Genomic DNA, 13408 nt, shown 5'->3' on the forward strand with positions numbered 1-13408 from the left:
ACGTCCCCGCCAAACGTGGACAGGGAGTACAGTTTAGTCAACCATGGCCTACGTGGTCGGGCACCTCCTTCCCATCTACTAAATACAATTTTTCTCCCCTTTTCTAGAAAAATAAATATTTTCCTCCATTTAAAAGTCAAATACAATTATTCTACTAGCTCATGGGCATTGTTCCACTTTTTTAGAGTTTGCTTCCATTTATTAATTTGCAGTGTTAAACTAGTATAGAATCAATGTATTATCATGATATTTTGTGCGGGTGTGATGGTCAATGGTTGTACTTTTGTAATAATGAATGGTTATGTATATCAATAAATACATATGCTCCGATAATTTATTCTTTTATCTAAAAATAATAATACATATGATGTTCTGCTATCTCATTCGCGATGTTCCACTAGTACATAATTCATCCATTAGTTCATGGAGAGAAATAAATTTGAACAAAAATGGTTTGAAAACTAAAAATGAATATATTTTCATAAAAAAAGTTATGAACTAAGTAACTTTTCAAAGAAGAAAAGTACTTAAAAGAAGTAAATAATAAGAAGTGAATACACTCAAAATAAATAAAAAGGAGAAGAAAAAACTTTAGGCTAGCACAGTCCAATATGCTACCTAAGCTTACGAATTACCTTCTTTTTTGAGATTAAACGGGGGAACTTTATTCAGTAATGTTCAACGGTAAGCAAATACAATCTGGTGACCTCTGAAGCCATACATACCTACCAACACGTAGCGTCGTCACCGCCTTCGCCAGAGCATGCATCTCACCGTTGAGTTCCCTCCGTTCATGGTTGAACTGCACCTCCCGAAATTGTGCGCTTCTTGCTGAAATCTCCTTCAAAATCACACTAAAAGGACCCAGATTTGGGCATTTGATTCCATTGATCACCTCTTGACAATCTAAAGCGACCGAGATCCTCTGAATATACAAGTCTATAGCTAGGACTAGTGCTCCACTGCATGCTGCTGCTTCAAAAATTAAAGGGTTCATCAGTATGAACAACTGTCGATGCCCCAAGAGTACACCATCACCCGAGCCGAGAAACACATCTGGGCCAAGCATGCACGCAAAGTGGGCTAAATAACATACTTGAGCTGTAGAGTGGGAGGGGTGTGCGGCGATGGGTTCCGGCCCGCGTACGCGGTAGCGACGGCCGAGTCCTCCGTGTGGTCACTCCCCACGTCATCGTCGGCCAGAACTCGAAAAAAAAGGCGACCGCCACGCGGGTAGTGTCAACCTCGGCCGACCGAGACTTGTCACTCGCACTGTGTGTTGACGGGAGCCGTGACGTTCGGATACCTGCCAAAGCTCGTATAAACCCACTGCCATCTCGCAGTTGGATCACAGCAGAACGCGCGCAGAAACAACACAGGGCACGGGCATACACGACACGACACGAGCAAATTAAGCACGCGACGACAGCAAAGCAGCTAGCTCGCCATGGCAGCCGCGTCCACCGCGCCGCTCCCGCTCGATGACCGCGTCGCGCTCGTCACCGGCGGCTCCCGCGGCATCGGCCGCGAGGTGTCCTCCCACCTCGCTGCGCTCGGCGCGCGCGTCGTGATCAACTACGCGTCCAACCCCGCCAGGGCGGACGAGCTCGTCGCGGAGCTCAGCTCGCGCGGCCTCCGCGCCGTGGCCGTCCGGGCGGACGTCTCCGACCCGGACGCCGTGCGCGCGCTCTTCGACCGCGCCGAGGAGGCCTTCGGCTCCCCGCCGCACATCGTGGTCGCCTGCGCGGGCATCCTGGACGCCAAGTATCCCAAGCTCGAGGACACCGCCTTGGAGGACTTCGACGCCATGTTCGCGGTGAACACGCGCGGAAAGTTCCTGGTGTGCCGGGAGGCGGCCAGGCGCATCCCGCCCAACAGCGGTGGCCGCATCGTGACGTTCTCGTCGACGACGGTCGGCACGCTCCCGCCAGGGTACGCGGCGTACGTGGCGACCAACGCCGCCGTGGAGGCGATGACGAGGGTCCTGGCCAAGGAGGTGGCGGCGAAAGGGATCACGGCTAACGTGGTGGCGCCGGGGCCCGTGCGCACTGAGCTGTTCTTGGCCGGGAAGGACGAGGCGTTCATACAGAGAGTGGCGCAGATGTCCATGGGGCGCATCGCCGAGACGACAGACATCGCGCCAGCGGTGGCGTTCCTGGTGAGCGACGCCGCGGCGTGGGTGAACGGCCAGGTCATCAGGGTCAACGGCGGCGTAGCGTGAGTGCGTGGACAGAGACAAGTATGAGTGGAAAGTTGATGATATGCTGGCGTGTTGGCTGTACGAGTGGAAGAGACAGGTTGTGATGTAATACAGTTATCATGTTCATGGTGTTTTGTCTAGTTTGATTAGAATACCATGTTACAAAATATTCAGCACAACGCCCAGTATTTCTTAGAAACATATATCCAGTGAATAACAAAGTTTTTCATCTCATGCTCTAAAAGAAACTCGTTTCCGTTCTCAATTGTACAGCTGTTCTGGGACAAAAGCCTGAAGCAGAGCACACAATCTTACTCATAACAAGCAGGAAACTATCTACCGCCTGTTGTCATCGTCCGCGCCTTCATCGAACACACCAGATGAGCCCACACGGAAGTCGAGCTGCTTCTGATGTTTCTGCCGCCGACGCTCATCAAACTCCTCCCACCCCTCCACCTGTTTCCAAATCGAAACAGGTAAAACTGACATACTTAGGGTGTAACCATGAAGATGAAAAGACAAAAAGCAAACTTTAGTGTTCAGATAACGTACTAAACACGTACTTAGGGTGTAACCATGGAAATTTCACCATAGTAATGATGATAACAAAGTGTCAAAGTACAAATACTAACAATGTGTGAAGGAAGCATGCACATGGATGGGCAGACATGCGAACTCTTAAGGAAATGATACCTGCCGAAGAACATCGTTTGTGATTTCTGTGCCATGGAGATCAAGTGTAGTAAGCTGCGAGCAATTTTTGAATAACGTTGCAGGCAGGGATGTAAGACCGTTATTCCTTAGATGCAAAACCTGTCGAAGAAAGTTATTTCATATAAAGTATGTTACACACGCTCGCTTCGGTGTCAACTGTAACAAATGATTTAGTCATCATTTAAGCAAAATGAAAAATGAAAACAAATCTATAGCACAAAATAGGCAGAAATAATCATCTCCAACAAATATAAATGTAATAGCTAGAAGCAGCAGGACAGAAAAGTCACAGTCAAGTAACTAAACCAGTCCACGCTAACGATTGTGAACGCAATAATTGTATCCAAGAGAAAATTGACTTTTTGTGTCTGTCTCAGGTCATAAACCCAAGTTCCGTACATGATATACTGACAAAAAAAATGTAACTTCAATCTACAGTTACATAAGACCACAAAATTGCATGCAGCAATTTTCCAAACTACTAACATCTCATACATCTTGTAGTGTTGCTGCTATGCACTAGCTAGAATAATAGTACATTCATTTATGCACCTGCAATGTGAACATCGTCGCAATCTAACAATAAGGATTTTGCGGTATCATCTGTAACCACGAGACATTTTAATGTCATCAACTTAAGATACCGTGTTAAGCTACGTCAGCACATCATTTGGTGTTAGTGATGAAAATTATCTTAGCGGTAAATATGCAAAGCAACTCTTCGATTACAAACACATCTTCCATGTAGCTTAAGGCACAAACCTTGAGATTGTAAAGGTTCGCAAAGGCCTCCGGCAGTTCAGCTAAAAGATTTGATGACAAGTCAACCTGACGAATTCAAAATTTGGGTAAAACATACTGCCAATGGGAGATCAAAATAGTTAAGTGTTCAATATATAGTGATTTATATATGAAGCAGAAATGGGTAATATATGACAGAAAGAACACACCTCAGTGAGAGATTCACAATCTCCTATAGATGAAGGCAATGACGTTATCCTGCCAACAAAGTGAAAATGTGTCAAATGGGACATTCACCATACCATTTAAATTTTAATTCCTTGACAAAGTAATACTACTGTAGTTCCCATCAGTAGTTATAGAAAGACGGGACACAAAAGAATGTTCTCTGCTCCCTTTGCCAACTTTTTTCTATGATAGAACCAGTCACAAGCCGCCGGTATGTGAACATTAGTAACTAAGCGTGCTACAAAAACAAAAAATATCACTAAGGTTTTTCCCTGTTTTCTGTGCCACAAACACAAGTACAAAATGTACATTCCACTATAAACATAACTATTGTCTTTTAAAATTGTATTTAAATTTTTTGAATCAGCACTAGAAAATTATAGCTGTCAAGAGACAAGAGTCAAGCTCAAGACACTGGTATGTCACACTATCCAGACATGGTTCTTTCAATCCTAAACGTCATTGACAAACACATACACAGTCTCATAGATGGTCACGTGTTTCAGTAATCTTGTATCACTTCTCAATCTAAAGCATTTGTTTAGTAGTAGGTAGAACAAACAAATGTAAATTCGGCTATAAACATGTCAAAATATGAGAGAACATAGTAAGGTGCGGCAGTCCAACAATTGGTAAGTTCTAGCACAACCTATTATTACTTGCAATCAGAATCTGGAGATGCTTCAGCGATCCTATTTCGACAGGTAAGTAATCAAGCATGTTATTTGCGATACGAAGTTCACGTAGAGAAGTCAGTGATCCCAACGTTGAAGGCAAATTAACCAGTCTGCAAGATAAAGAGGAAGTGAGTATCATATTATCTTGTTACCGTGTATACCAAAAATACGCTTGTTAGACATCCTGATTGACAACACTAAAATGATCACAGATGTTGTGTTCTAAACATCTAACAAAAACTATGAAAATTTCCCTTTCTGTATGTAGGTAATCTTTCACATGCATCTTTCACAGGAGGAGAGTCAACTGACAAATTTCTATTGAAAGATGTAGGCAAAGACATCGGTGAAAAAGATCGTGAGGGTTAGTTCTTCAACAAGACAATTCAAATAAAAGAAGTAATCTTTAAGCTACTCAATATCCTGTTTAAACTAACAAATTCATGATAATATGCAAGTGCAGAGAACCAAAGTAGATGAATAATTTGCACCGGATAAGGCACTGACATAAATTTCGCACCTCAAGGATTCTACCACACGCTTAAAGAAAAAACTACAAACCAAGAATCAATTTGCAGCCTCTCTTCTTTTTCAACAGACGAGATGTTTCAGCTTTCTGTCGGCTATTGGTTGATTCTAGGTCAATATCTAGCTCACAATGGGCGAGTCAAAACAGAAAAGTGAGAATCAAGAGCAAAACTATATTCAGAGAACATAATTATTTCAAGGAAATTATAAGAAATTCCTTATATCCACTGGCAACATCACAGAGAATTCATGGTATTTGTATGAATAACATAACATGAGTTTGAGAATCCAACCTACCGGTTTTGGCTTAAAGATAAACTTAATAATTTTTTAAGACATGATAGACCTTCCCAGCTGATGTTCTCATCAGCTATATCATTGGCAGTTAGGAGCAATTTCTGCAATATAAATTTATGTCATTTTTAACTATAGTTCCTCATGAAAGAAGAAAACCCAATTCACATGGTGGGAAATGATAATTACATTTAGAGATTTAAGAGCAGCGATTTTGTGTGGAATTTCCTTGATACAGTTGTTACTGACATCCAGTACTCGTATAGAAGGGCCACAGTCCCAGACTTCTTCAGGCATTGCCTACAGGGAAAGACATCCACAAAAAAGTAAGTCTAACTTACAATTCAAAGGGGAATTAGTATGGGCAAATAAACAGGTAATACCAAATAAATGTCTTAAATTTCATAACAATGGAGGTAATGAATGTTGAATGGCTCAGGAAACAGTAGCATTGATGGACAAATGACTAAACCACATGCCTGTGTCTGCATTTGGTGATGAAACTGTAAATGCCATGCATGCAATGCCAGAACAAATTCAGTATATAGTGTAGTCAGAGGGATAGGTCACAAGTCAGTCTGTCAATCATGACTAGAAAATTGCACAAGAATTCTTGCAAGTACGCTGTTCGACTATTTTCTTTTAGGACTTGTTTGCTACAAAGTCAATAATGATTAAGCATGTGAGTATGTGACTGCGCTTCTTCGCAACCAACAGACTGCTCGCACTTTCATTAACTATGGGCAGATAAGTACATGTGGCAAGTCCCAAAATTTCAAATCACAACTATCCTGTGCCAGTATGCATAAAAAGCAATCCAAACAAGTTGGGATCAGATACCTTCAAGTCACAATCATGTAGTGCAACAACACCTGTTAATTTCCAACGCTCCGATCGGCTTTTGTTGACTGCTGCCTCTGGTTTTTGCGTTTGGCTTTCCTTAACATTCGAGGTTTTTCTTGCAGTTGTTGTCGGGATGCTGCTATTTTTTGTGATGGGGCCATCCTGTTTGAGAGCAGACATATAAAAGTGTAATGCCATGAAAAAATTGTTCCCTGCTTCTATTTTCCCCACAAAACATTCACAGAGGATGCATCAAAATGGTGAAATAAATCCAGTTACCCTATGGTCTATGACACGTTTAACAAGTAATAACAACTAAAACTTTCGTTCCTTATCCACCCACCAGCCCAGCTCAACCGACCCAAATCGACCATTTGGGCATGCTCGCGGACTGCGCCTTATTCCAACAAATTCAAGCCTAAACATCTGGAGACAAGGAATAAAACAAACGCAGCAAAACAGCACCCAAATTGGGACAGAGCGAGGTGATTGATGCCGTACCCCCTGATGGAGCCCCTGCGAAGCGATGAGCATGACCTTGGATCCGTCCACCACCTGCATGGAGCTCAGGCTCGCGGCGTCCGGGAGCACCTTGCCTGCGGCCACAAGGGAGTCAGGATTGGTAACTACAGGAGCGGATCGGTACCCTCAGGAGGTAATAAGGGTTTGGGGATCGGTGCCTTTGCAGACGAGCCTCTGGCCGCGGGGGAGGACGTTGGTGAGCGGCTGGAGGAGGCGCTTCAGCTCAGCGGTGGAGGCGGCGGCGGGGACCTCCACCGGGATGGTCCGGCCGGCGAACTTGACCTGGACGGTGATGGTGGGCGGCGAACTCTCCATGGCCTCTGTCCCCTCTCCTCTGGGCTCTGGTCGATCGATCGAGGATCCGAGTCAAGTGCAGGCAAGTACGCAACAGCATTTTTTGGGGACCAATTGAATTTTATTTTATTTTTTTGCCATAGCGTCTTCGATAATTTGCCATCCTCCATATGCAACACTTCAAATTGTCTATCTCTTTGTTGCCACATTGATTTTTTTTTTTCCATTTTGGACTCTTTTATTCCTTTTCATTTTCTTTTCCACTCTCCAACCACGGGAAATGATCGGATTGCCCCTCCTCTCCTTATCAGCTGCTCCTTCGTCTCAACCACCGGCGCTAGCACGACCTCTACTTCAGCGGCCACGGCGGGCTCAGACGAATCCTCTGCCCCCAAGCCGTTTCAAAGTAAGAGGAGCACCGCAGCGGGCTTCTGCGACGATTCCCCGCTCGACCCCCACCGCATCCCTACCTCAATCGAGCCTGCACCAATTTCTTCCTCTACTCTGGCAGCCACCATCCCGTTGTCGATCTCGTCACCACGGCCTCCAAATCTAGCACGAAGAATTAGAGTAGCCGCATTGGCAAGGCAACACACAAAAAGCTCGTGGAGGTACTTGTGCCACATATGCGCGCGTGGCGGTGAGCCCCACAGAGAGCGAGGTGGAGATCAAGCGCCTGTGCTGCCACAATGGCTTCCTCGAGGAGATGGAGACCGCCCACAATGCCACCGTGCCCAACGATGGCGACGACGGGGAGCCTTATGTGTACCCTGACGTTGAGTGGCTGAGCTCCATCTGGGCGCATGCCATCCTTAACACGATTGATAGCTCCGTCCGTCACTGCCGCAACCAGAGGCAACCGAAGGCTGGCGACATCCAAGACTGGGACGAGCACAAGTTCACAAGGTGCCGACGGCACATCACCACGTTCCTACGGCTCCTGCACGAGCTCCGGGAGTGCCTAGAGTCCGCCACCGGCATCGATGGTGATCAACTAACCCCTTTTGGCCAGAGGATGGGAAGAAGATAGGGGCAATCCAGTCATTTCGCGTGGCTGGAGAGTGAAAAAGAAAATAAAAAGTAATAAAAGAGGCCAAAATGGTAAAAGAAAAATCAATGTGGCAACAAAGAGAGTTGCAATTTGAAGTGTTGCATGTTGAGGATGGCAAATTATCGAAGCCTAATCTTGACGATGGCAAAAAATCAATTGGCTCTTTTTTGGCCTCTACATTTTTTCTCCCTTGGGCAAAATGCATTTTGAGTGCTCTATTTTCCTCCTTAACTCACTCCGGTTCCCCCTTTCAAACAAAAAAAAAAGAAGGCAAAAACTGAATTCATGTGTTAAAAAAAAGGAATTTTCAATAGTTTCATGTGTTCTATTTAAAATTCTAAACTTTTTTTAATATTTATTTTACAAATTTGGTACAAATCACTCAAATTTTGAGGGGTCACACAAATTCGTTGTTTTCAAATTTGCTTCAAGATTGTTGCTACTAAGTGTGGGAAAAAAGAGAGCCAAAAACCGAACATAGAAATCGAACTGAAATAACCAATTTTTATGGTTTGTTCGGTTTTCAAAGTCGTGTTGTTCAGTTAACCAATTTATTTTTGGTTTTCAGACTCCAAAAACTGAACAAACCGTATAAACCAAAATATACATAGATATATATTTGTCAGCTCCTAAGGCCCACAAATCCTAGCCTAAACCGCTTAAGGTCCATGACCCAAGCCACTCAGGCATCTCCTGGCCTGGCCTAAGACTATTTGAAGTGTTATGTTGGACTTATTGTGATTTTTTCATGTCATACGCCTTTATGTCTGTATTTGCATTGCAATGATATGCCGTTTGTGCATCTATTGAGTTGTGTAGAAGTTTTGTTTTAAAATAAAAAACCAGAGAAACCAAACCAAAATATATCGGTTATTTAGGTTTGGTATTGCTTTTCCCTAGGTTATTTCGATTTCTAGTTTCTGAAAACCGATCTTTTGAAAAAATGAACAAACTGAGCCATAATAACCGTATTAACCAATTGTCCACCCCTAGTTGCTATGGTCGGTGGCGGCGCTATCTCCTTTGATGATGGTGGGTTCAGCAAGTTAGTGTCGGGGTTGAGGTGGCCTATGCAGACGTGGAAATGAAGTGGCAAGTGGGATTGGTTGGTTGCATTTGTTTATGGTAATCCATACTGGATGGAGAGAGGGGGAACCGTTGCGGGCACAAGATGGGTGAATAAGGCAAAGGCAAGTTAGTGTTTACAGGGGGTAGAGGTGAAGTTTTCGCACACTATTTGTGTTGCGTAGGTACTAAGGGGAGTAAGTTTTTCTTAGATGGAAAATAAATTCTATTAACTTAGATGCTGAGTTGAATCATTAGCTATCAAGATAGACAAAGAATCAAAGATAGAAGCATGATAAAATCAAGCAAACTAACATTGGAGCTCCATTCCCTCATTGACCCAGTATTTACCAGACCATAGCAACTCCATTACATGCTCGATTATAATAGGACAAATTCCCTCTATGCTATTAAAAAAGTAGCCTTTCCCCTTGTGCCATCAAAAAATTTAAACTTTCTTATCTGCCATTAATCAGCGTGCATGGATACTGTTCACAAGGCACATCAACCTCGTGTTTCTCGAAAAATCAGTGGTATTTTATTTCTTAATTGGATTCACCTAAAAAACCTATGTAAAATTTAAACTAAAATTCTTCAAAAAAAAAACTATTTTTATAACTTCTAACAATTGTTACAGTCTCAAATAAAATCCCAAAACCTTGTAAAATTCACTAATGCTCTTCTTATATGATGGAATAATTTCTAAAATTATTTCTAGCCCTAGGTTATATGGTGAAAAAGTGAGTTCGTTTGTAATGCTCTATTTATATGCATTTTTATAAATAGATATAAATGCATATAAATAGAGTATTACAAATGAACTCACTTTTTCACCATATAACCTAGGTCTGTAAATAATTTTAGAAATTATTTCATTATATAAGAAGAATATTAGTGATTTTACAAGATTTTGGGATTTTATTTGAGGCTGTAACAATTATTAGAACTTATTAAAATAATCTTATTTGAAGAAATTTAATTCAAATTCTACATATGTTTTTTTGGGTGAATCTAATTAAAATAGGTTGCACATGTATTACATAACACGTACAAATTTTTTTAGGATTTTTAGAGAAACAGAAGACCACTGATTTGTTTTTAGAAACAGGAGTCTGATGATGTGCATCATAAACAGTACCCTTGCACGGTGATTTTCGACGGGAGTGGCTGACGGAGTGTTAAGAGGAAAGAGGAAAGAAAGCTAAAAATGATGGCAGATAAGGGAAGAAAGCTTAAAAATGATAGTAGATAAGAAAGTTCGAAATTTTTGATAGTACAGAGAGAATAGCTACTTTTTTACGGTACAGAGAGAATTCGCCCATTACAATAAGACAGGCAAACAAATGCAAGGTGAGAGGAAACATCAGAGCCATTTGATGTAGATCCGATGTACAAAAGTCTGAGAAAAATGTTTTGATTTTTTTAGACGAAGAATATATATAAATATTTTATAAATATGAGCACCTATACTGAGTCTGGAATTTGAATTCGGATGGGTAAGTTTCTTTACAAGTACCATAATCTGCTATACTCAGTTTATAGTAAAATATTTTATAGGAATTGAGCATAGTTTAGGTAGTTGAAGATGTGGATATACGCCTAGACTATCTAGATTCAAGTTCTCTTCAACGCGAATATGAATGCCTATTTATTTTTATTTATAATGTCACATAGTTACTCATAGTTTGATTTCATTTTTAGTAACCGAGCATAGTTGGTTGAGAGTCTAGATGTACGTCTAGACTAACTAGATTCGAATCCTCTTCCATACGAATTTAGTTACCTATTTTTTTATAATATCGTCTAGTTCCTCCTAGATTGACTTCGTAGTCAAATGTTTTGATATGTGACTCGTATGCATTTTTTTTTGCCACTAGTGATAAATTGGAACGATCCTGAAATGTTCTTGTTTTCTTTTGAAAGAATCGCAGAAGAGCTGCATGCATTTTGTGTCGGTCTACCATGGACTTCCATGAAATCTGGACAATCAAGAAACTAAAATTTAGGGAAGCAAGGAGATTGAGGTATCTCGCGAGAGTTGAACGATAAACTCTTGCAAAATTCTAGTGATGTACGTAGAAATTTCAAAGGAACGTAAAAATAAATAGTTTAACACGTCTCTGGAGTACAGGCACCCGACGGCCGTTGGAATTAGGGGAGGGGGGGGGGGTTCGGGGGCGGTGGCTTGGCGGTGCGGCGAGTGACAACAGTGGTGCTGGTGTTGCAGGTGGTGAGCGGGGTTGGCAATGAGGGAGCTCGAAAATGAATTGGTTAGCGAGGGAGTGACGGTGACGACGGATCCAGCAGCGGGAGACGGGCAGGGCAAGGGAGCATTACGGGAGGAAGAAATGGAGGGAGGAAGAAGATAAACAAACTGCTCGGTTCTAGACCATTAGATTAGAATTGGACATATGTGATTCATCGTCTAAAAAAATCATTCATTTCAGACATTTGAAATTTAGCAACACCCATAGTTTAATATCCATAGATACAACACAATACTATATACTAGTCCGAAGCATTGCATTTCAAAACATTGGAATTTTGTAACTAGTAGCAAACCAATAAGACTAGACAATCAAAAGCACCTTAATCGAGTTACATAGATAATTGCAGTAACTTGTACACTCAAACGACGTACTATCAACTTTTGACATGCCAGCACTGAATAAACTCTGACCACCATTTGCGCTTAGGCGAAGCCCCCATTGACCCTGATGACCTGGCCGTTCACCCACGCCGCGGCGTCGCTCACCAAGAACGCCACCACCGCCGCCACTTCCGTGGTCTCGGCGATGCGCCCCATGGACCGCTCCTCCACGCTCCGCAGGAACGCCTCGTCCTTCCCGGCCAAGAACAGCTCGGTGCGCACGGGCCCCGGCGCGACCACGTTCGCGGTCACCCCCTTCGCCGCGACCTCCTTGGCCAGGATCCTCGTCATGGCCTCCACGGCGCCGTTGGTCGCCGTGTACGCCGCGTACCCCGGCAGGAGGGTGCCCATGATCGACGACGAGAACGTCACGATGCGGCCTCCGCTGTTCGGTGGGATGCGCCTGGCTGCCTCACGGCAGGCCAAGAACGTGCCGCGCACGTTCACCGCGAACATGGCGTCGAAGTCCTCGACCGTAGTGTCCGCGAGCGCGGGGTACTTGGCGTTGAGGAGGCCGGCGCAGGAGACCACGATGTGCGGCGGGGAGCCGAAGGCCTCCACGGTGCGGTCGAAGAGCGCGCGCACGGCGTCCGGGTCAGACACGTCCGCGCGAACCGCGACCGCACTGTGGCCGCGAGAGGTGAGCTCCGCGACGAGCTCGTCGGCCCTGGCGGAGTTGGACGCGTAGTTGACCACGACGCGCGCGCCGAGGGCGGCGAGGTGGGAGGACACCTCGCGGCCGATGCCGCGTGAGCCGCCTGTGACGAGCGCGACGCGGCCGTCGAGTGGGAGCTGCGCGTTGGATGCTGCCATGGCTAGCTGCGTGCCGTCGTTCACCGTCGTGGTGTCCGTGTCACGTACGTAGTGGACGTGTTCCCGTATGCAGTCTGTGCACGAGTTTTGCTGTGCTCCAATCGCGTGATGGCCGTGGATTTATGCGAGTGTTCAGGCACCACGGTCCGGTGAAATGTGACGTAGAGGGTGACGATGGTCTCGGTTGGTGCAGGTTATTGCCAACACGTTACCATGGTTATTTTTTTCTAACCGATGGCATGGGGCGTGACTACGTGGAGGACTCGGTGCGGTAATGACGTACAAGGTGAGATACAGAAGCAAGGATTTTCTGCGAGCGCATACGTAGTATCTTCAACAATTCCCCCACTAGCTAAGTTCCGTGCAGTATAATAAAAATATAAATATTAGATGTGATAATATTAAATAAAAATTTTATATCATAGGAGTACTGTTTAATAAATACATAATTTCTTTATTTATTTTTATTAGTAAAACAAGTTTTATATCTATAGTAGGTAACGAGGTGGGGAGACTAGATGACGAGAGTAGATAGCACAAGTGGATAAATTACTTGAATTTTAAGGATTTTTATTAGATGTGAGGAGGGTAGGGGAAAATATAACGCGGGAAACGTGTTTTATAATTGATTTCTATGATAATAATCTTTTCAGTCGGTCATTGTACTTGTGCCATTGGCTTTTGTACTGTTGCTCCATTGGGACCTGGTTGCGCAGACGTCTGACTGGGAGCTTGTGCTTCTTAAGAGGATCTCGATGACTCGTTGGCAAACATTTAGTAGATATAAA

The 13408-nt window shown here is 43.8% G+C and overlaps 3 protein-coding genes across 3 annotated transcripts; 1 reads left to right on the plus strand and 2 right to left on the minus strand.

Moving 5' to 3' along the window:
- The first annotated feature begins 1336 nt into the window (after positions 1-1336).
- On the plus strand, positions 1337-2448 carry LOC133907450 (NADPH-dependent aldehyde reductase-like protein, chloroplastic). The gene has a single exon (XM_062349501.1). It carries the CDS (start codon positions 1448-1450, stop codon positions 2219-2221), a length of 774 nt encoding a protein of 257 aa, XP_062205485.1. The 5' UTR covers positions 1337-1447; the 3' UTR covers positions 2222-2448.
- LOC133907449 (plant intracellular Ras-group-related LRR protein 8) lies at positions 2370-7151 on the minus strand. The gene is made up of 10 exons (XM_062349500.1): positions 6906-7151; positions 6727-6821; positions 6223-6387; positions 5572-5682; positions 5386-5486; positions 4533-4670; positions 3865-3913; positions 3677-3742; positions 2894-3013; positions 2370-2656 (listed from the first exon to the last, which is right to left on the minus strand). Exons 1-10 carry the CDS (start codon positions 7060-7062, stop codon positions 2537-2539), a joined length of 1122 nt encoding a protein of 373 aa, XP_062205484.1. The 5' UTR covers positions 7063-7151; the 3' UTR covers positions 2370-2536.
- A 4527-nt stretch (positions 7152-11678) lies between these two features.
- On the minus strand, positions 11679-12699 carry LOC133907515 (NADPH-dependent aldehyde reductase-like protein, chloroplastic). Its single transcript, XM_062349568.1, has one exon. It carries the CDS (start codon positions 12618-12620, stop codon positions 11850-11852), a length of 771 nt encoding a protein of 256 aa, XP_062205552.1. The 5' UTR covers positions 12621-12699; the 3' UTR covers positions 11679-11849.
- Between the last annotated feature and the right edge of the window lie 709 nt (positions 12700-13408).

The sequence above is a fragment of the Phragmites australis genome, chromosome 24, assembly GCF_958298935.1.
Source record: "Phragmites australis chromosome 24, lpPhrAust1.1, whole genome shotgun sequence".
Taxonomy (NCBI): domain Eukaryota; kingdom Viridiplantae; phylum Streptophyta; class Magnoliopsida; order Poales; family Poaceae; genus Phragmites; species Phragmites australis.